Source organism: Scyliorhinus canicula, chromosome 9, assembly GCF_902713615.1.
Source record: "Scyliorhinus canicula chromosome 9, sScyCan1.1, whole genome shotgun sequence".
In the NCBI taxonomy this organism is placed as follows: Eukaryota; Metazoa; Chordata; class Chondrichthyes; order Carcharhiniformes; family Scyliorhinidae; genus Scyliorhinus; species Scyliorhinus canicula.
Genome location: NC_052154.1, coordinates 187,205,093 through 187,227,245, shown reverse-complemented (window position 1 = coordinate 187,227,245; position 22,153 = coordinate 187,205,093). Strand labels below are relative to the sequence as shown.

At 50.2% G+C, this 22,153-nt stretch overlaps 1 protein-coding gene across 1 annotated transcript in view; it reads left to right on the top strand.

The window, feature by feature from the left end:
• Positions 1-22,153, top strand: part of ano3 (anoctamin 3) — a 313,721-nt gene that overhangs the window by 197,688 nt on the left and 93,880 nt on the right. Inside the window, exon 16 of the mRNA XM_038808322.1 lies at positions 795-935. Coding sequence (XP_038664250.1) covers positions 795-935 — 141 coding nt within the window. The remainder of the gene's footprint in view (positions 1-794; positions 936-22,153) is intronic.

The window sequence follows — 22,153 nt, the reverse complement described above, 5'->3', positions numbered from 1 at the left end:
TGACTAGAAACTTAACTGGATGAGCCACATGATTACTGTGGCTACAAGGAAAAGTCAGGAGCTGGGAATTCTGTGGCAAGACGCCCCAAAGGCTGTCCGCCATCTACAAGGTGCCATTTGGAAGTGTGATGCAATACCTGCCTCTGGTCTGGTGAGTGCCCTCAGCCAAGTCTCAAAAAGCTAAACACCATTCAGGACAAAGCAACCAGCTTAACTACCACCTCATCTTAAACATTCGGACCTTCCACCACCGACGCACAGTGGCAACAGTGTGTGCCATCTACATGATGCACTGCAGCAAATAGCCAGGGCTTCTGCACCAATACCTTCCAAACTCAGGACTTCACCCACCATGCTGACTTCGAAACATATCGTCGCTCCTTCACTGTCGCTGGGTCAAAATCCAGGGCCTCCCTTCCTAACGGCACTGTGGATGTACCTACGCCACATGTTCTGCAGCGGTTCAAGAAGGCAGCTCAAGGACAATTTAGGATGGGTAAGAAATGCTGGTCTTGCCTGCACTGCCGTGAGTGAGTGAGTGAGTGAATCTATTAAACTGAGAAAGATCCGCACGAGGCAATGGCACTGTTGTCTTCAGGATGCGCTTTTCAAAGAATAATAACGTTTTTTTGGAAGAACCTTTTTACAAAAACTGTTCCGGTTAACGGCAACCTTTTCAAACCGGTTTAATTTTGCAGATAAACTTTACAGCTTGTGAAAAAAACAGCTTTCACATTGTGTAGCTCTGTTAAAAATCCCCCCCCCCAAATTATATTGTTACATCTTTTTACCAGGAAGAGCTCCGTCCGCAGTTTGAAGCAAAGTATTCCAAAAAGGAACGCGTTAACCCCATCACAGGAAAGCCTGAACCATTCCAGCCATTTCTTGATAAACTCAGTAGGCTCCTCGTGTCCGTCTCAGGAATATTCTTCATGGTAAGTCCCGAAGAGCAGATTTTATTGTTCTGTTTTCTTCACCCAGGTAATAATAAAGGGGTCGTTATTGTTGCTGTGGTGGCACAAGATACTTGAGTTATTTGCTTTTTGATTTTCCCGTAACTTCCTCGGCGCGACGATCAGTATCGGATTGTCACTCGGTTCCCGCTCTTCTACATCAAGGTTTGTCCAGCCCAGGCACAATCCAGGCAGCACAGCAGTCTTGGAATTCCCAGGGTTGCAGGCCAGTGAAGTCGGAGTGGAGGAGGACACGTCTCCTTTCTCATCACACCAACTGCTTTAATCTGAGCCGGGATTCTCCGGCCGTTGCGATTCACTGTTGCCGTTCCATTGACAAGCGGTGGAAGTCTTGAATGGTGTGTCACCAAGAAACAGAGGGCGGGGTGGGATCGGACAATCCAGTCCCTTGGCAATTGGTGGAGTTCTGAATTGGTCAAAGAACAAAGAAAAGTACAGCACAGGAATAGGCCCTTCGGCCCTCCAAGCCTGTGCCAACCATGCTGCCCGTCTAAACTAAAATCTTCTGCACTTCCTGGGTTCGTATCCCTCTATTCCCATCCTATTCGTGTATTTGTCAAGATGCCCCTTAAATGTCACTATCATCCCTGCTTCCACCACCTCCTCCAGCAGCGAGTTCCAGGCACCCACTACCCTCTGTGTAAAATATTTGCCTCGTACATCTCCTCTAAACCTTGCCCCTCGCACCTTAAACCTATGCCCCCTAGTAATTGACCCCTCTACCCTGGGGAAAAACCTCTGACTATTCACACTCTATCTATGCCCCTCATAATTTTATAGACCTCTATCAGGTCGCCCCTCAACCTCCGTCATTCCAGTGAGAACAAACCAAGTTTATTCAACCGTTCCTCATAGCTAATGCCCTCCATACCAGGCAACATCCTGGTAAATCTCTTCTGCACCCTCTCTAAAGCCTCCACATCCTTCTGGTAATGTGGCAACCAGAATTGAACACTATACCCCAAGTGTGGCCTAACTAAGGTTCTATACAGCTGCAACATGACTTGCCAATTTTTATACTCAGTGCCCCGGCCAATGAAGGCAAGCATGCCGTATGCCTTCTTACCTACCTTCTCCACCTGTCTTGCCCCTTTCAGTGACCTGTGGACCTGTACTTTCAATACTCTTGAGGGTTCTACCATTCACTGTACATTCCCTACCTGCATTAGACCTTCCAAAATGCATTACCTCACATTTGTCTGGATTAAACTCCATCTGCCATCTCTCCGCCCAAGTCTCCAAACGATCTAAATCCTGCTGTATCCTCTGACAGTCCTCATCGCTATCCGTAATTCCACCAACCTTTGTATCGTCTGCAAACTTACTAATCAGACCAGTTACATTTGCCTCCAAATCATTTATATATACTACGAACAGCGAAGATCCCAGCACTGATCCCTGCGGAACACCACTAGTCACAGCCCTCCAATCAGAAAAGCACCCTTCCATTGCTACTCTCTGCCTTCTATGACCGAGCCAGTTCTGTATCCATCTTGCCAGCTCACCCCTGATCCCGTGTGACTTCACCTTTTGTACCAGTCTACCATGAGGGACCTTGTCAAAGGCCTTACTGAAGTCTATATAGACAGCATCCACTGCCCTACCTGCATCAATCATCTTTGTGACGTCTTCGAAAAACTCTATCAAGTTAGTGAGACATGACCTCCCCTTCACAAAACCATGCTGCCTCTCACTAATACGTCCATTTGCTTCCAAATGGGAATAGATCCTGTCTCGAAGGATTCTCTCCAGTAATTTCCCTACAACTGACATGAGGCTCACCGGCCTGTAGTTCCTTGGATTATCCTTACTACACTTCTTATGCAAAGGAACAACATTGGCTATTCTGCAGTCCGCCGGGACATCACCTGAAGACAGTGAGGATCCAAAGATTTCTGTCAAGGCCTCAGCAATTTCCTCTCTAGCCTCCTTCAGTATTCTTGGGTAGATCCCATCAGGCCCAGGGGACTTATCTACCTAAATATTTTTCAAGACGCCCAACACCTCGTCTTTTTGGATCTCAATGTGACCCGGGCTATCTATACAACCTTCTTCAGACTCAACATCCACCAATTCCTTCTCTTTGGTGAATACTGCTGCAAAGTATTAATTTAGTACCTCACCCATTTCCTCTGGCTCCACACATAGATTCCCTTGCCTATCCTTCAGTAGGCCAACCCTTTCCCTGGCTACCCTCTTGCTTTTTATGTACGTGTAGAAAACCTTGGGATTTTCCTCAACCCTATTTGCCAATGACTTTTTGTGACCCCTTATAGCCCTCCTGACTCCTTGCTTAAGTTCCTTCCTACTTTCCTTATATTCCACACAGGCTTCGTCTGTTCCCAGCCTTCTAGCCCTGACAAATGCCTTTATTTATGGCGAGGCCTACAATATGTCTCGTTATCCAAGGTTCCTGAAATTTGCCATATTTACCCTTCTTCCGCACAGGAACATGCCGGTCCTGAATCCCTTTCAACTGACATTTGAAAGCCTCCCACATGTCAGATGTTGATTTACCCTCAAACATCCGCCCCCAATCTAGGTTCTTCAGTTCCCGCCTAATATTGTTATAATTAGCATTCCCCCAATTTAGCAAATTCACCCTAGGACCACTCTTATCCTTGTCCACCAGCACTTTAAAACTTACTGAATTGTGGTCACTGTTCCCGATATGCTCCCCTACTGAAACTTCTACCACCTGGCCGGGCATTGGTCCTCGGTCAAATTGAAATTGACAGGCCAGGAAGGAATTAAGTATGGAAGGTAAGTGGATAGGATTTGGAGAATGGGAGGGGTCAAACATTGTGGGTGGGACTGGTTGGGTTTGACATTGCGGGGGAGTGGGTGGTGGGGAACAGGCATGAGGTGGTGGTGGGGGGGTGAATGGGGTGCTCAGACATTGGGAGAGTGGGTGGTGAGGCATCGCCCATTGGGGAATGGGTGTGGTATCCAGGCCTGGTGGTGTCGGGGAGTTCGGGCATTGGGGTGATGGGGGCATGGGGCATCCCGAAGGTGGGGAGATATCGGGCATCGAGGGGGTGGGGGCTGTCAAACATCGGTGGGTTGTGGGTGGGGTCGTCAGGGGATGAGGGTCGAGCATTAGAGGTGATGGGGTTTGTCTGACTTTGGGCGAGGGTGGGAGGAGTCGGAATCATGTGGGTTGGATGCTGGGGGAGCGGATAATTTGGACATCAAGGGTTGGGGAGGTAATTCAACAGTGGGGCTTTGGACATCAGGATGGGTGGATGGAAGGGGCCAGACTTTGTTGGGTTGGAGACGGACATCAAAGGCAGGTGGGGATCTGATATCATGAAGGTGTCCTCAGGAAAGACATCAGGCAGGTGGAGGTGGTTGAACAATGGGGTTGGGCGGGGTCAGATGTTGGACATTGGGAGATGGGGGGGATCAGATATCGAGTGGGTATGTTGGGTCTGGTGTGAGAGGTCCAATTGGGTCACTAGATTGGTGGGTTGCGGTTAGACTGGGTCGAGGGGGTGGTAGTTGGTTGGAGGGAGTCAGGTCAGGGGCTGGGCCCGGTCTCACGCTGGAGGGGGGGGCCCAGTCGCGCCAGGGATGAGAGCCGGGCCTGCTGTGGATTGGGAGGGGTTTGGGGAGTCGCATGTGGGTGAGGGGAATCCCATCAGGGGTCGGGGTGGGCATTGCCACGGGAGGTTGGTTTGTCGGGGAGTGGGGGTGTGAGGAGGTGTCCCTGGAGAGTCGGGGGTGTGGATGTTTCACTTAGGAGGGCGGGGCAGGGGTGATAATTCGGCCTTAGTCTTTACACTACTGACCAAGAAATTTAAAGAGGTTTTAATCTTCTAACTTACTGAGTAACTATTTGTGTAACACAGCCTGAACCATTCGAATTCCATGATTTAAATCATATTTTAGGATGGTTCCCAGTGTTGGGGAATGGCCCAGAGGATGTTTGTACTTCTGGGCAATTTCCGTGCAAACCCTTACCTGGAAATTTCCAATAGGAACCCCCCCCCCTGCGAATCTTCGGGGTGTCTCCCCAAATCAGGGCTGGGGAGTCAGGACATTGCAGCCTGTTGTGTTCTTAGTTTGGGGCCCACTTTGTGAAAGAACGTGATATTTCTCAATTGTTTTCAAGCCAATAGAAATTTACAAAACCCTGAAAAGAGAGATTTAGAAGTCTATAAGAATGTAGGTTTCTCAATTTAGAAAATTGCATATTGCTCCATTGAAGATGAAACAACATTCTGAATGGCTGAATATGCTGCAATGCTGCTTCTTGCATGAGCATCGCAGTTCATTTCATAAATACTATTATTAGTGATGTCAATAATATGAAAGATCACAAATATCTCCATGAGCTCAGAGTAATGGTTCATGCTTTTCATATTGAACTCCCATACTCAGGATGTGGAGATGCCGCCGTTCACCTGAGGAAGGAGCAGTGCTCCGAAAGCTAGTGATTCAAAACAGACCTGTTGGACTTTAACCTGGCGTCCCATACTCAGCTGTGAGCTCTGTTGTGAGGTTGCATCATCTATTACCCGCTGGACGTGGGGCATCCCGGTGATGGAGAGAACCCTACTGCCCGGGCATTGTGTTGTGCTTGGTCCAGATCAAAGTTTATGTAGTCGGCTGCCTGGGCAAACAGGCCATCCGTGACTTCCCGGATGCACTTATGGACTGTTTTTTGGGATATGCCGCACAAGACCCCACTCGAGCCCTGGAATGATCTCCCATAGCGTAGAGGTTCAGGACATCAGTGGCGCTGACGGGCACCAGGAGCAGGAGTCCACAAGGACATGGCACAGGTGCCGTACCTTCGCCTTCTTGAGGCGGAGTTACCTGTGGCACATGATGTCTGACATCTGTTTGAAAGACCAGGGATACCTGTGCACCTTGGGCCGTCGTAGGCCTCCCCCTCTGGATCCCTCTCCGGCCTGATGGGCGACCGGGTCCTTGGCGTGAAGGACGGGCCCCTGCACATGGACTGCCTCCTCGAGTCTCTGCCAACGCTGTGCCGCTGATTCTATGATCGGGATGCTCGGCAGCCACAACTGCCTGAGACGTGGCGCGTGTACACGTGGAGATCCACTTGAGAGCTGTAAAACTCGCATGGCTAGAATGGCCGATCCTCCATTACGAGGGGCCGTCATGGTCAGTGGCGGTAAAAGTGACCATCACCATATTGCCACGGACAGGGCTCTGTCCTGGGGGTCTTTGGTGGGACAGACAGGCAGCAGTTGGAACTTCCCCCTTTTATGCGTATACATGATCCAGTGGGTGGCATGCCAGACCAGTGGGCACAGTACCCTTCCCCTCCCAGTCCAGGGGCACCGCCCCCTGCCCCCCCCCCCCACCCCTCCAACGATGGTGTTCCAGCCCCCGACCGAGCCCGTTCCCCCACCGGGGTCTCCCCACCCCAGCACGGGGGCTGAATCCCCACAGCAGCCATCCTGCTACCTTCGCCTTTTTAAATAGGTGTACAAAACGGAACCCGCGTGACCGCCCGCTGGGGAGGCGGTTAGATCTCGGGAGGCCAATCCTTCCCGTCAATGGGATGGAGATTGGGCTGAATTGGGCTGGTTAGATTGGAAACCCTTTGCTGCTCACTGTGGTCCCTGATTCCGGCCTCTCCCGCTATCTAACCGGCCTGCTTGTTCTCTCGCTCTGCGCGGTATGGCCAGCAGATCGCATCCCTTCTGCGGGTTTGTGTTGAAGTTGAATCCATTTCTCATGAGGCAGAAGTTTTGCCGGATATCCATAAAACCCTCCTCCCGTGAGCGTTCCATGTCTCCCTGGGATGTGATGGCATCAGGCTTCTGTGTTACTATGGCATTTATGCTCTTTTGTTTTGACTGATTACAAATATTTTCCATATGCGTGGATGGTTTATCCCATTCTCATTGAGATAGAATATTTTGATGTCAGCTGTTTTGGGATTCATTTGGACTGTGTTATATATTACATGAGGCACACTACAGTCCCGCCTGCTGTCACATCAACTAACTGTTGCGGAGGGATTGCGTTCACAGCCTGAGTGGGTAGTTATTGCTTTGATTCTGGATCCTAGTCTGCTCTTCCATGACCTGTTCTGGTGCTCATGGGCCTGAAATGTTGTCTCTCTCCAGCTGCTCCATAAATAAACTTCTCTTCCCTCCCCTGAAACACTGACTAAAATGTTTGATTTTTCATCTCGGGGCGGGGTGCGGGGGAATAAACTTCCGTCTGTTTGTCAAGCAACCAGATGGTCTCCCAAATGCCCATCCGTCCATGTCGCTGCCTTATGCCAGTATTTGCTGATGCATCTCACAGGGAAATGTGTCCATTTAGGATTAGGGAGGATTTGAGGCATGGATTCACTGCTTAAAGAATGACAGAACAGTTTAAAAAGATTATTGGAGACGTGTGTTATGTAAAGTCACGGTGATTACTCAGACAAAGGTCCTTGGGTTTAATACGTTTCTCTGATTAGTGCTTCCTCATTAATAATCAAACCTGTTGTGTTGTCAACCCCAAGTGCAATGACGGGAAAAGGATGGAAATGGTTTTGGGTTACTGTATCTTCATCTGTGGTAGTGCTGGCCCATACTTGGAGATTTGAGCTGAGGCGTGATATAGAATCATGGAATTTACAGTGCAGAGGAGGCCATTCAGCCCATCGGGTCTTCACCGGCCCTTGGACAGAGCATCCCATTTAAGCCCACACCTCCTCCCTATCCCCGTACCCCAGCAACCCCACCCAGCTTTTTGGACATTAAGGGCAATTTAGCATGCCCAATCCATCTAAACTGCACATAGAACATAGAACAGTACAGCACAGAACAGGCCCTTCGGCCCTCAATGTTGTGCCGAGCCATGATCACCCTACTCAAACCCACGTATCCACCCTATACCCGTAACCCAACAACCCCCCCCTTAACCTTACTTTAATTAGGACACTACGGGCAATTTAGCATGGCCAATCCACCTAACCCGCACATCTTTGGACTGTGGGAGGAAACCGGAGCACCTGGAGGAAACCCACGCACACAGGGGGAGGACGTGCAGACTCCACACAGACAGTGACCCAGCCGGGAATCGAACCTGGGACCCTGGAGCTGTGAAGCATTTATGCTAACCACCATGCTACCCTGCTGCCCCTTTGGACTGCGGAAGGGAACCGGAGCACCCGGAGGAAACCAACGCAGACACGGGAAGGAAGTGCAAACTCCGCACAGTCGCCCGAGGCCGGAATTGAGCCGGTGATGCACTTGGTTCCCCCGGGGTTGTTTGGCTGCCACGCGGCGCAGGCCTGCGGTTGGCTGGGGCAGGTCGCTGGTGGGGTGCAAGGTGGAGTGTTCGCTGGCAGGGTCCACGATGTCCAGGAGGGGTGGGCCGTGCGGTTGAGGGCATACCCCTGTATATTGTGTGAGGCGACTGTGAGGGAGAGCGCTAGTTTCTTGGTCGCCGCGAGGTCGAGGGTAGCCCCTTCTAAGAGTCGCTGGCGGATGTAGACTGACCCAATGACTGTAACAAACACGTCTCTAAGTAGCAGGTCCGAATGTCTGGCAATCGCAGTCTCTCACTCGGAGTTGCAGGGCACGCCAGAAATCTTCCACAGACTCACCGGAGAGCTGATGCCGCGTGGACAGGAGGTGCCTGGCGTAGATTTTGTTGGTCTGCTGACTGTAGTTCTCCTTCAGTAGCGCCATGGCCTCAGCGTAGGTAGGCGCGTCCTGGATGAGGGGGAAGATGTCTGAGCTCAGCCGCATGTGAAGGACCTGGAGCTTCTGTGACCCTTGAGGGTGGTTCGGTCGTAGATCCGATGTAGGCCTCAAAGCAAGCTAGCCAATGTGCGAAGGCCGACTTGGCGTTGTCTGCTTGAGGGTGCAGCTGCAGGTGAACAGGCTTGATGCGGAGATCCATCGTTTTAAAATCTCTGCGTAATAAATTGATGCACTTGGGTCCCCCGGGGTTATTTTGATGTGGAGCCTCCCGCAGCTGCTGCCGAAATGGCTGCAGCTCGGAGAGCCCACACATTTATACTCCACCTACTGGGCGGAGCCAGCAGGCAGGGATCTACCCCCGTACCTGTAGTACAGGGGCCTTACTGTAATACCCTCGTATGCAGTATGCACAGTACAACAGTGGTGACTACCACAGTCGGGGAGCCTGGAACTGTGAGGCAGCAGTGCTAACCACTGTGCCACAGTGCCCCCTCAATGACTAGGGGTGACATGCCCGCTCCTTTCCAGCTTTTGCTCGCTGCTTGTTAGCCCCCAAAAAACATGCAATCTCTGCCACCTTGAAGGACAAGTGTGGCAGACACATGGGAACAACTTCACCATGGACGATCCCCTACACACACACACACGCACACCATCATGATCTGGAACTTCACAACCCCTTCCTTCACCATCATTGGGTCAAGATCCTGGAACTCCCTCCCTAAAAATATTGTGGGGGTGCCCACACCACACAGGCTGCAATTGTTTTAGCAGGTGGCACACCACCACCTTCTTGAAGGATTTGAGGATGGAAAATAAATACTGGGTTTGCCAATGATTCCCACATCCCATGAAGTGAATACATTTTTAAAAATGGCCTTTGTTACAATGCTTCACCTCTGTCCAATGGGAGCTGAATAGTTCATTAGTATGCTTTGTGTTTTGTATATTTTGTGTATACCTTTGTATACCTAACAGCAATGTGGCTGTACCTACATCAAATGGACCGCAATGATTCAAGAAGGTGGATCAGTACCATCTTCCGTCGGGTAGTTAGGGATAGGCAATAATTACTGGCTTAGCCGGCGACATGCACAGCCAGTGAAGAGTGGAGACATTGAATCACAGCCATTTCCTCCTTCTGCCGCTCTAAGTTGCAGATGCTTCGAGCTGTCTTAGTCTTGGGGCTGGCATCATTGGTCTTCATCGTTGCTCTTGTTGGCTGCCTTGGTTATCGGGGGAGGAATTCCGTGTGTGTGGTGATATGCATCACTGTAAATACATAGGGGTTAATGTAAATACACGTAGACGAGATAGACACTAGAGGGAGCACCAGAGACATGACACATTGAGATTCAACCAATAGGTCAGTAAGATAGGACACAACCAATGGGCATTCACGGTACACACAGAGGTGACACTACCACAGGGGGGCATTACACCAACCCATATAAAAGGACATAGCACACATGATCTTCCTCTTTCCAGTGGGGACACTCAGTGTGCACACAGGGTTGATTTGAAACACATCACACCCACCACGTGGATTGTAGCCGACTGGTTCGTCAGTCTGAGTAGCTATAGCAGGATTAACAGGAGAGTTGAATTCAAGTAGGAGAATTGTTAACAGTTTAATAAACATGTTAAAGCTATCTCCAAGTCTGAAACTTCCATTGTCAGAGTGCACATCAAGGAAGCAGCTTATGTTACATCAAGAGCATAACAATAGTGTGTTTGCTTTGATGTTGTTCAATAATATCACAGGTTCTACATGTGACTCCACCTTTACCTGACAGACCTGTTAGTGGTGTGTTTTAGAAAAGGGGAAGACCGATTAGGGTTTAAGTGCTTTTGCCCTGTAGGATGCCCTTGCATGGTGCAAATATCATCTGGTCCAGAAAGTTGAACTGTGCCTCAGTAAAAAGGCTCAGGATTCCTGCGAAGCTCATTGGGAAAGGTCTACAAAGACCAACAGGCCATGTCGCTAGAGGTTAGTTCAGTTCTGCTCTGATGTTGCATTTATTATTTCAACCTGTTTGCTCTTAAAGCTATTTGCATGATGTGATTTGGGTTGGTGGTAGATGAGGACCAGGGTTCAGTCAGTTTTGTCTGCCATTAAATCCACCTTCGCGCCAAGGTCCAGGAGGAAGCTGATGGTACTCTAGATAGGGGTCTGTTTTTCTCAAGGTCTCTGCAATTGCAGAAGATGTTCCATATTATTTGGTGTTGCAGTTTGTTGGTTATTTCTTGATCCCCGTACATTTTGTGTATCTGTCAGAACGTGTGTGTATTAAATCTTGCCTTTGGTTAAACAATAACCAGGAATAACCTCATTATGCCCATTTTACAGGGAACACAATAGGATTAATGTTGTGTGCCTTAAGGATAACTGAAAGAAGAATATTTGGCCAGGTTGCCCTAGTGGCCTCCTAGCACAGGTGTTAGTCTTTGTTACAGAGGACCCTCACTTATGCACTTATGTTCCCTCTGTAAAATTGGATTCCAATACTAGATGGAGTAGGATTCAGGCCTGTTTATAATAGGTTTTGTTTTTAATTTGTTATTTTGGATCCAAAAGGAACAAAAGTGCTTCCCTCCCCAATTCCACCATGCCCGACATCTGGGGAGGCAGAAGCGTATTGGTATGGTCGTTGGACTGGTGATCCAGCCCGAGGTAATATTCTGGGGACCCAGTTTCGTATCCCACCATGGCAGGTAGTGGAAACTGAACCCAGTAAATATCTGGACTCAAAAGTCAAATGATGACCATGAAACTACTGTCGTAAAAAACTCAGCTGGTTCACTAATGTCCTTTAGGGAAGGAAATCTGCCATCCTTACCTGGTCTGGCCTACATGTGACTCCAGACATACAGCAATTTGGTTGATTCTTAAATAGTCTAGCAATCCAATCGCTACAAGACTATAGAATCATTAAATTCCACCGAGTCTGTACTGGCCCTTGGAAAGAGCACCCTACCCAAGCCAACACCTCCACCCTATCCCCAACCGCACCCACCCTATCCCCATAACCCACCTAACCTGTTTTGGACACTAAGGGAAATTTAGCATGGCCAATCCACCTAACCTGCACATCTTTGGACTGTGGGAGGAAACCGGAGCACCCGGAGGAAATGCACGCAGGTGACAAACCACCATCTTCTTGAAGGATTTGAGGATGGGAAACAAATACTGGGTTTGCCAGTGATTCCCACATCCCACGAAGTGAATACATTTTTAAAATGGCCTTTGTTACAATACATCACCAATGCCCGGTGGGAGAACGTGCAGACTCCGCACAGACGGTGACCCAAGCCAGGAATTCGAACCTGGGACCCTGGGGCTGTGAAACAACTGTGCCAACCAGTGTGCTATCATGCTGCCCCTATAAAAAGGAAAGAAACCGGACGGACCACCCGCTATCAAACTAGGCACTGGGAAGGACAACGGCAAGCCCAGCCCTGTCGACCCTGAAAAGTCCTCCTTGCTAATATCTGGTGGTTTGTGCCAAAAAATTGGGGAACTTACTCACAGACTAGTCAAGGAAGAGCCTGACACAGCCGCATGGAATCATACCTTACCGATAATGTCCCAGACAGCACCATCACCATTCCTGAGTATGCCCTGTCTGACTGGCAGGACAGACTCTGGCAGCAGAGTGGTATACAGAAAGAGTTGCTCTGGGAGTCCTCAACATCGACTCTGCACCCCATGAAATCGCATAGCTTCAGGCCCAACATGGGCAAGGAAACCTTATGCTAATAACCACGTACGGTTCACCCTCATCTGATGAATCAGTACTCCGCCATGTTGAACACCACTTGGAGGAAGCACTGAGGGTGGCAAGGGGACAGAATGTACTCTGGATCGGGACTTCAATGCCCACCATTAAGAGTGGCTCAGTCGTGCCACTACTGACGAGCTGACTGAGTCCTAAAGCACTTAAGCTGCGTGACTGGGTCTGTGGCAGGAGGTGAGGGAACCAACATTCTCGACCTCACCCTCACCTCCCTACCTGCCGCAGATCCATCTGCCCATGTCAGTGTCGGTAGGAGTGACCACCACAGTCTTTGTGGAGACAAATTCCCATCTTCACACTGAGGGTACCCTCCATCGTGTTGTGTGGCACGACTATCTTGCTAAATGGGATAGATTCAGAACAGACCTAGCAGCTCAAGATTGGGCATCCCATCAGGCACTGTGAGCCATCAGCAACAGCAGAATTGTACTCAGCCACAATCACTAACCCCATGGCCCGGCATATCCCCCGATCCACCATTACCAACATTGTTCATTGAAGAGTGCAGGAGTGCATGCCAGGAGCAGCACAAGGGATACCGAAAAGTGAGGTGCCAACCTGGTAAATCTCCAACATAAGATTACCTGTGTGCCAAGCAACATAAGCAGCCGCTGACAGACAGAGCTAAGAGATCCCGGAACCAACGGATCAGATCTAAGCTCTGCTGTTCTGCCACATCCAGTCGTGAATGGTGATGGACAATTAAACCACTCACACGAGGAGGAGGCTCCATAAATATCTCCCCCATCTTTAACGATGGAGGAGCTGATTCGTATTGAAGCCACATTACTGCTATTCAAATCCCCTGAGTTAGTGTGCGGTTAATCCCAGCCCCACCTGACCAGGCGCCGCAACACAATTGAAATTAATAAATATTTCTGAGGAAAACGCCTGAAATCTTTTGGCCCTTAGCTTCCCAATAACTACAGTCGTCAGGTTTGTCAGTTTAAATACAATTAAGTTTATTACTAATAATAACTATAATTCAATATGCAGCAATCCAACAGATTAACTGTTATCCAATTCCTAACCCCACCCATTTAAACCGTCCCTCCCTCTGTACACACACACACAGTACAAACAAAGACGGGAGAAAGGGGGGTAAAAATAACAATGAAAGCAAAATGTTAAGAGCCTTTGATTCAGATGGTGGTTTCTAGTACTTTTAGTTTATCTTTTACTTAAATCTAGGTTTTCAGTTCTATTCTGTGTCCCAACCTGTAATGGTTTTTAATGTAGATTCATTCAGGTCTCCGCAGTTTCATAAATACAGCAGTTTTTCTGTAAAGAGAAAGAGAAGAGAGCAGGTCCTTTCCTCTGAACAGCCAGGACTTCAAGTGCCTTTCCTTGGTTCTCTTAAAAATCATCCCGAGGGCAGCACGGTGGTGCAGTGGGTTAGCCCTGCTGCCTCACAGCGCCAAGGTCCCAGGTTCGATCCCGGCTCTGGGTCACTGTCTGTGTGGAGTTTGCACATTCTCCCCGTGTTTGCGTGGGATACGCCCCCACAACCCAAAGATGTGCAGGGTAGGTCGATTAGCCACACTAAATTGCCCCTTAATTGGAAAAAATTAATTGGGTACTCTAAATTTATTTTTAAAAAACATCCCACAAGGGCTGGATTAAATCATCGCCTGTTGCCGGGCAGAATACGGCCTTTTGGCCAATTCATTGGCCACCAGCCAACCAGTCAAACCAAGTCCCACCGATCTCTGGGGTGCCAGAAAGCCTGAGTTCTGCTGTACAAAGCTAGCACAATGAATTTTTGAATTCCTCCCGTCCCCTGCTCGATTTAAGGATACATGTGAATTAGGCATTCACGGATCAAAATAATAACAGCACAAATAAAGAAAATGGAAATAAAGAAATTAGCAGGAAGGAGCCTTGCACTGTCTTCATCCCCAATACTAGGCACCAATGATTTTCTAGCCCATTGAGTGTGAATGAGCATATGTAAAAATCCATGACAATAGCTTAGAATTCAGCTGGACCCTGAGTTAATTTATTTCTGCCAGTATTGCAATCACAGCGTTAAAATGCAAGTGGCGTCGGCCGTTGCACTCAACGATTTGCAATCATGCACCCCCCCCCCCCCCCCCCCCCCCCCGCACCTTGTCTTTTCAAATCCAACCCGCTCGCATTCGTCAGCTGCGGGTCAGAACACCAGCGTCAATGCAAGAGCAGAGGACAAGTGAAAGCAAAATCCTGACAATGCTGAGAATCTAAAGGGCAGTGCAGAGAATGCTCAGCAGGTCAGGTCACCATTTCTGGAGGGAGAGACAGAGTTGACGTTTCAGGTCAAAGAGCTTTCCATTGGGACTGAGACGGAGGGGCTTTCAGCGGGAAGTCGGTGTCAGACTGATAATAGCGGGCATGCCGAATTGCTGGCTTGCTCAGAAGGGCTGAGCACTCCGCCAGTTTTAATTAGCCTGCCTGTGTGATCTTTCTGCCAAGTCTACCTGGACCTGAATCAGTCAGAGCCAAATGATTCTGACTCTGCAGAGATACGACATAAAGTAATTATCGTACTTTGTGTTGATTTTATTGCAAGAATTATCCAGCTGAAATGTATTTAAAAGGAAAATACTTGAAGTGAAACTTTTACCTGTCACTTTTAACTTCCTGTCACTTTTGGGTGGGCAAATTGAAAGTGAGAGCAGAATGATTCCTGTGCACCAGGCACACAAATCGATGAACACTAAAGTTGCTTCGCCAGGGATACTCTGCGCAAATCTAATGGAAGTTGACATCTATCTACTGTATTATTTCCCTGTAGTCAATCATGGATTACGGTTCACTAAATTTAGAGTGGTTTGGCCACAATTGTTCGTGATTCATCCTGAATGTCATAATGCAGTAGTGACAGAGAGTGCATTGAAAGGAGTCCAAGCAACCACATGATCTTTGCATGATATTAAAATGAATCCTTTGCTCACAGCGTGCGGTGATTTCAAGGCTCATTTTTATCTTTGAACTCCCAAATAGAAAAAAAAGAAAGGCTTGTATTTATACTCTCTGATAACTGGGCACCTCGAAGCACTTTACAATCACTGAAAAAGCCCTTTTGAACCGTAGTAATTGTTGTAATGGAGCAGATGAAGCGGCCATTATACACACAGAAGATTCCTACAAACATCAATGCGATAATAACCATTTCCTTTTTTGTGATGTTGATTGAGGGACAAATATTGGCCAGGGCACTGGGGAGAAACAAATTGATAATAGATAGTGACGACAACGAATCATAGAATGTATTGACGGAGTAAATGCGAAGAGGATGTTTCCCCACATGGCAGAGTGTAAGACCCGAAGACATAGGAGCAGAATTAAGCTACTCAGCCCATCAGGTCTGTTCTGCCATGGCTGATACTTTTCACATCCCCACTCTCCTGCCTTCCCCCCAAACAAAGAAGAACAAAGAACAAAGAAAATTACAGCACAGGAACAGGCCCTTCAGCCCTCCCAGCCTGCGCTGATCCAGATCCTTTATCTAAACCTGTCCCCTATTTTTCAAGGTCTACCTTCCCTCTGTTCCCCGCCCATTCATATATCTGTCCAGATGCATCTTAAATGATGCTATCGTGCCCGCCTCTACCACCTCCGCTGGCAAAGCGTGCCAGGCACCCACCACCCTCCACGCACATCTCCCTTAAACCTTCCCCCTCTCACCTTGAAATCGTGACCCCTTATAACTGACACCCCCACTCTTGGGAAAAGCTTGTTGCTATCCATACCTCTCATAATTTTGTAGACCTCAATCAGGTCCCCCCTCAACCTCCGTCTTTCCAACGAAAACAATCCTAATCTACTCAACCTTTCTTCATAGCTAGCACCCTCCATACCAGGCAACATCCTGGTGAACCTCCTCTGCACCCTCTCTAAAGCATCCACATCCTTGTGGTAATGTGGCGACCAGAACTGCATGCAGTATTCCAAATGTGGCTTAACCAAAGTCCTATACAACTGTAACATGACCTGTCCAATGAAGGCAAGCATGCTGTATGCCTTCTTGACCAATCTATCAACCTGCGTTGCCACCTTCAGGGTACAATGGACCTGAACTCCCAGATCTCTCTGTACATCAATTTTCCCCAGGACTCTTCCATTGACAATATAGTCCACTCTTGAATTAGATCTTCCAAAATGCATCACCTCGCATTTGCCTGGATTGAACTCCATCTGCCATTTCTCTGCCCAACTCTCCAATCTATCTATATTTTGCTGTATTCTCTGACAGTCCTCCTCGCTATCTGCAACTCCACCAATCTTAGTATCATCTGCAAACTTGCTAATCAGACCACCTATACCTTCTTCCAGATCATTTATGTAGATCACAAACAATAGTGGTCCGAGCACGGATCCCTGTGGAACACCACTAGTCACCCTTCTCCATTTTGAGACACGCCCTTCCACCACTACTCTCTGTCTCCTGTTGCCCAGCCAGTTCTTTATCCATATAACCCTTGATGCCCTTATTAATCAAGAATCTATCTATCAGCAGCACGGTGGCACAGTGATTAGCACTACAGCTTCACGGCACCAAGGTCCCAGGTTCGATCCCAGCCTTGGATCACTGTCCGTGTGGAGTTTGTACAGTCTCCTCGTGTTTGCATGGGTTTCGTCCCCACAACCTAAAGATGTGCAGGCTAGGTGGATTGGCCACCCTAAATTGCCCCTTAATTGGAAAAAATGAATTGGGTACTCTAAATTTATTTTAAAAAAATAACCTATCTATCTCTGTCTTATTTTCTCATCCCCATTCTCCTGCCTGCTCCCCAAAACCCCTGATCCCCTTATTAATCAAGAACCTATCTATCTCTGTCTTAAAGACACTCAGTGAATTGGCCTCCACAGCCTTCTGCAGCAAAGAGTTCCACAAATTCACCACCCTCTGGCTGAAGAAATTCCTCCTCATCTCTGTTTTAAAGGGTCGTCCCTTCAGTCTGAGATTGTGGCCTCTGGTTCTAGTTTTTCCTATAAGTGGAAACATCCTCTCCACGCCCACTCTATCCAGACCTCGCAGTGTCCTGTAAGTTTCAATAAGATCCCCCCTCATCCTTCTAAACTCCAACGAGTACAGACCCAGAATCCTTAACCGTTCCTCATGCGACAAGTTGTTCATTCCAGGGATCATTCTTGTGAACCTCCTCTGGACCCTTTCCAAGGCCAGCACATCTTTTCTTCGATATAGGGCCCAGACCTGCTCACAATACTCCAAATATGGTCTGATCAGAGCCTTATACAGCCTCAGAAGTACATCCCTGCTCTTGTATTCCAGCCCTCTCAACTTGAATGCTAACATTGCATTTGCCTTCCTAACTGCCGACTGAACCTGCACCTTACGAGAATCTTGAACCAGGACTCCCAAGCCCCATTGTGCTTCTGATTTCCTAAGCACTTCCCCATTTCGAAAATAGTCTATGCCTCCATTCCTCCTTCCAAAGTGCATAACCTCAAAGTTTCCACATTGTATTCCATCTACCACTTCTTTGCCCACTCTCATAGCCTGTCCAAGTTCTTCTGCAGCCCCCCTACTTCCTCAATACTACCTGTCCCTCTCCATATATTTTGTCCCAGCACCGAGCCCTGAGGTACACCACTAGTCACTCGCTGCCGTCCTGAAAAAGACCCCTTTATCCCCGCTCTCTGCCTTCTGCCAGTCAGCCAATCCTCTATCCGTGCCAGGATCTTACCCTTAACACCATGGGCTCTTAACTTATTCAACAGTCTCCTATGCGGCACCTTGTCAAATGCCTTCTGGAAATATAAAGAATCATGTCCACTGTTCTCCTTTGTCTAACTTCCTTGTTACCTCAAAGAACTCTTAACAGATTTGTGAGACATGACCTTGATGTACCATCAATTGGACTCAAGACACAATTAGGATCCGAACTGTGGCTTTAATCAGCTAGTTGTTAGCCCGGTGGTCGACTACAGAGAAAGGCCGACCGCCGGGAACTCTGGGTACTTATACCCCGCCTCGGAGGCGGGGCCTACTTGCCTCTCGACCAATTGGAGAGCAGTCACATGACTAGTCCCAACCAATCGGACGAGAGGCACATGACCAGCCAGAGCCATTGGGAAGCCAGTGCTCTGCACCAATGGCAGTGCTCATATCCATCCCACCACGTTCACCCCTTGTGGAGAAAGAAGGGGGGGGGGGTAAGTGGGAGAGAGAGAGGGGGGGTCCGAGGACTGGTGGTATGAGCAGCGAAAATCGATAAAGGTAGGCTGCCCACTGGCTCGTGGCAAAACAATACTACTACTAACAACAGAATAACACAAAATGTCCAAAAAAGTCTCATGGCCGCATCAGATGGAGACGATCAGCCTGTCAGGTGCCCGTGGTGTTCTGGAGGACCGTTGCAGTGGAGCCGCTGACGTCGGGCCGATGGTCGTCCTTGCCTCCGGGAGTGTCGGTCGTAGATGTGTCTCCGTACCCCGGGCCGGTGGTGGAGACGCTGTAATCGAGGAAGAGGGGGCATGTGCCCTGCGTCGTGGGGGCGCGGGGGGTGCTGGGTGGAATTGGGGTTGGGGGGGAGGTGTTGATGTAGGGGGAGAAGGCCGCACGCCGGCGGGTGCCAGGTCCCGAAGCGAGACCGTACCCTGCCGACCGTCGGGATACTCCACGTACGCATACTGCGGGTTGGCGTGGTGTAACTGGACTCGCTCAACCAACGGGTTGGACTTGTTCACCCGCGCATGCTTCCGGAGTAAGATGGGCGGCCAGCCAGGTCGGGAGAGGGGATCCTGAGGACGACTTCCTGGGGAAAACAAGAAGACGTTCATGAGGTGTTTGATTGGTGGTAGTACAGAGGAGAGACCGTATTGAATGCAGGGCGTCGGGATAACCTCTTGCCAATGGGGGATAGGGAGATCTCTGGACCGTAGGGCCAGCAGGATGGTCTTCCAAATGGTGCCATTCTCCCGCTCGACCTAACCGTTACCCTGGGGGTTATAACTGGTCGTCCTGCTCGAGGCTATTCCCCTGCTGAGCAGGAATTGACGCAGTTTGTCGCTCATAAAGGAGGACCCCCGGTCGCTGTGGATGTACGCGGGGTAACCGAACAGGGATAAGATGGATAGGAGGGCCTTTATGACGGTTGTCGTGGTCATGTCGGGACAGGGAATGGCGAAAGGGAAGCGAGAGTATTCGTCGATAACACTCAAGAAATAAGTGTTATGGTTGGTGGAGGGGAGGGGGCCCTTGAAGTCTATACAGAGACGTTCAAAGGGGCGGGATGCCTTGATCAGATGCGCTCGTTCGGGGCGGTAGAAGTGCGGTTTGCACTCGGCGCAGACGTTGCAGTCCCTGGTGATGGTCCTGACCTCAACGGAGTAGGGCAGGTTGCGGGTCTTAATAAAATGGTAGTAACGGGTGACCCCAGGATGGCAGACGTCCATGTGGAGGGAGCGGAGGCGGTCAATCTGCGCATTGGCACAGGTACCGCGGGATAGGGCATCAGGAGGCTCGTTGAGCTTCCCAGGACGATACAAGATATCGTAGTTGTACGTGGACAACTCGATCCGCCACCGCAAGATCTTGTCGTTCTTGATCTTGCCCCTCTGTGCATTATCGAACATGAAAGCTACTGACCGTTGGCCTGTGAGGTGGGTAAACCTCCTGCCGGCCAGATAGTGCCTCCAATATCGCACAGCTTCAACTATGGCCTGTGCCTCCTTTTCCACCGAGGAATGGCGGATTTCGGAAGCGTGGAGGGTCCGGGAGAAGAAGGCCACAGGTCTGCCCGCTTGGTTCAGGGTGGCCGCCAGAGCTACGTCAGACGCGTCGCTCTCGACCTGGAAGGGAAGGGACTCGTCGATAGCATGCATTGTGGCCTTTGCGATATCCGCTTTGATGCGGCTAAAGGCCTGGCGGGCCTCCATCGACAGGGGAAAGGAGGTGGACTAGATGAGGGGGCGGGCTTTGTCTGCGTAGTTGGGGACCCACTGGGCGTAATATGAGAAGAAGCCCAGGCAGCGTTTGAGGGAGTTGGGGAGAGGGAGTTCCATCAGGGGGCGCATGCGTTCGGGATCAGGGCCTATCACTCCGTTACGCACTACATAGCCAAGGATGGCTAGACAGTCGGTGCTAAACACGCACTTATCCTTATTGTATGTTAAATTAAGGAGTTTAGCGGTTCGGATGAATTTTTGGCGGTCGATGTCGTGGTCCTGCTGGTCATGGCCGCAGATGGTGATGTTATCGAGATACGGGAAGGTGGCCCTTAAACCGTGCTTGTCGACCAATCGGTCCATCCCCCGTTGGAAGACCGAGACCCCATTTGTGACACCGAATGGAACCCTGAGGAAGTGGTAGAGGCACCCATCTGCCTCAAACGCGGTGTACTTTCGGTCACTCGTGCAGATGGGGAGCTGGTGGTAGGCGGACTTAGGGTCCACCGTGGAGAAGACTTTGTATTTCGCGATCCTGTTAACCAGGTCGGAAATACGGGGGAGAGGATACGCGTCCAGCTGCGTAAACCTGTTGATCGTCTGACTGTAATCAATGACCATCCGGTTTATCTCCCCAGTCCGATCTACCAGCACTTGGGCTCGCCAGGGCCTGTTGCTGGCTTCGATAACTCCTTCCTTAATGAGCCTCTGGACCTTGGACCCGATGAAGGTCCGGTCCTGGGCACTGTATCGTCTGCCCCGTTGGCGACAGGTTTACAATCTGGGGTGAGATTAGCAAACAAGGAAGGGGGGTACACTTTGAGGGACGCGAGGCTGCAGGCAGTAAGGGAGGGAATAGGGCCGCCGAATTGGAAGGTCAAGCTCTGCAGGTTGCACTGGAAATCCAGGCCCAAGAGTGCCGGAGCGCATAGACGGGGGAGAATGAGGAGTTTGAAGTTTTTGAAAACCCTCCCCTGGACCGTGAGGTCCGCTATGCAGCACCCGGTGATTTGGACGGAGTGCGAACCTGAGGCGAATTCAATTTTATGTTTAACTGGATGGATGGGGAGCGCGCAGCGTCTTACCGTGTTGGGGTGGACGAAACTTTCCGTGCTCCCGGAGTCCAGCAGACACGTCGTTTTCTGTCCGTTGAGATGAACCGTTGTCGTAGTCTTGGCAAGCATGCGTGGTCGCGACTGGTCGAGTTTGATGGAAGCCAGTCGTGGTGAGAGTTCCAGATCATCCTCAGTGGCAGAGTAATCGCTTGCAGGGCCTTCCGTGTTGGCCCAGGATGGCGGCGCCCAGGACCCGCACGTGGAGTCGGGGTCCCAAGATGGCGGCACCCAGGACCCGCACGTGGAGCCGGAGCCCCAAAATGGCGGCGCCCATGGCCCGCACATGGCGTCCGGGGCCCAAGATGGTGGCGCCCGTGGGAACCTCGTGGCGGCTGGGGGGAGTGTCAGCGGCGTCTGCGGGGGCCGGGAGGCGGGCCGAAGAGGTTGGTGCGCGACGCGGGGCCCTGGGGGGGCCCGGAGGGGGCGATCCGCGGTCGCAGCGACCGACTTGGTCTGGCAGACCACCACGTAGTGGCCCTTCTTCCCGCAGCTCTTGCACAGAGCGGAGCGGGCCGGGCAGCGCGGGCGGGGGTGCTTGGAGAGACCACAAAAATAGCAACGGGGCCCCGCTAGTTTGTCGGAGCGACCCGCGGTGCAGGCTTGGGGGGGGGGGGGGGGGCGGGGTCCACGGAGGACAGGGGTGGCACGTGCCATGAAGTCCAGGGGGTTGCTGCGGGGGCGTATGCACG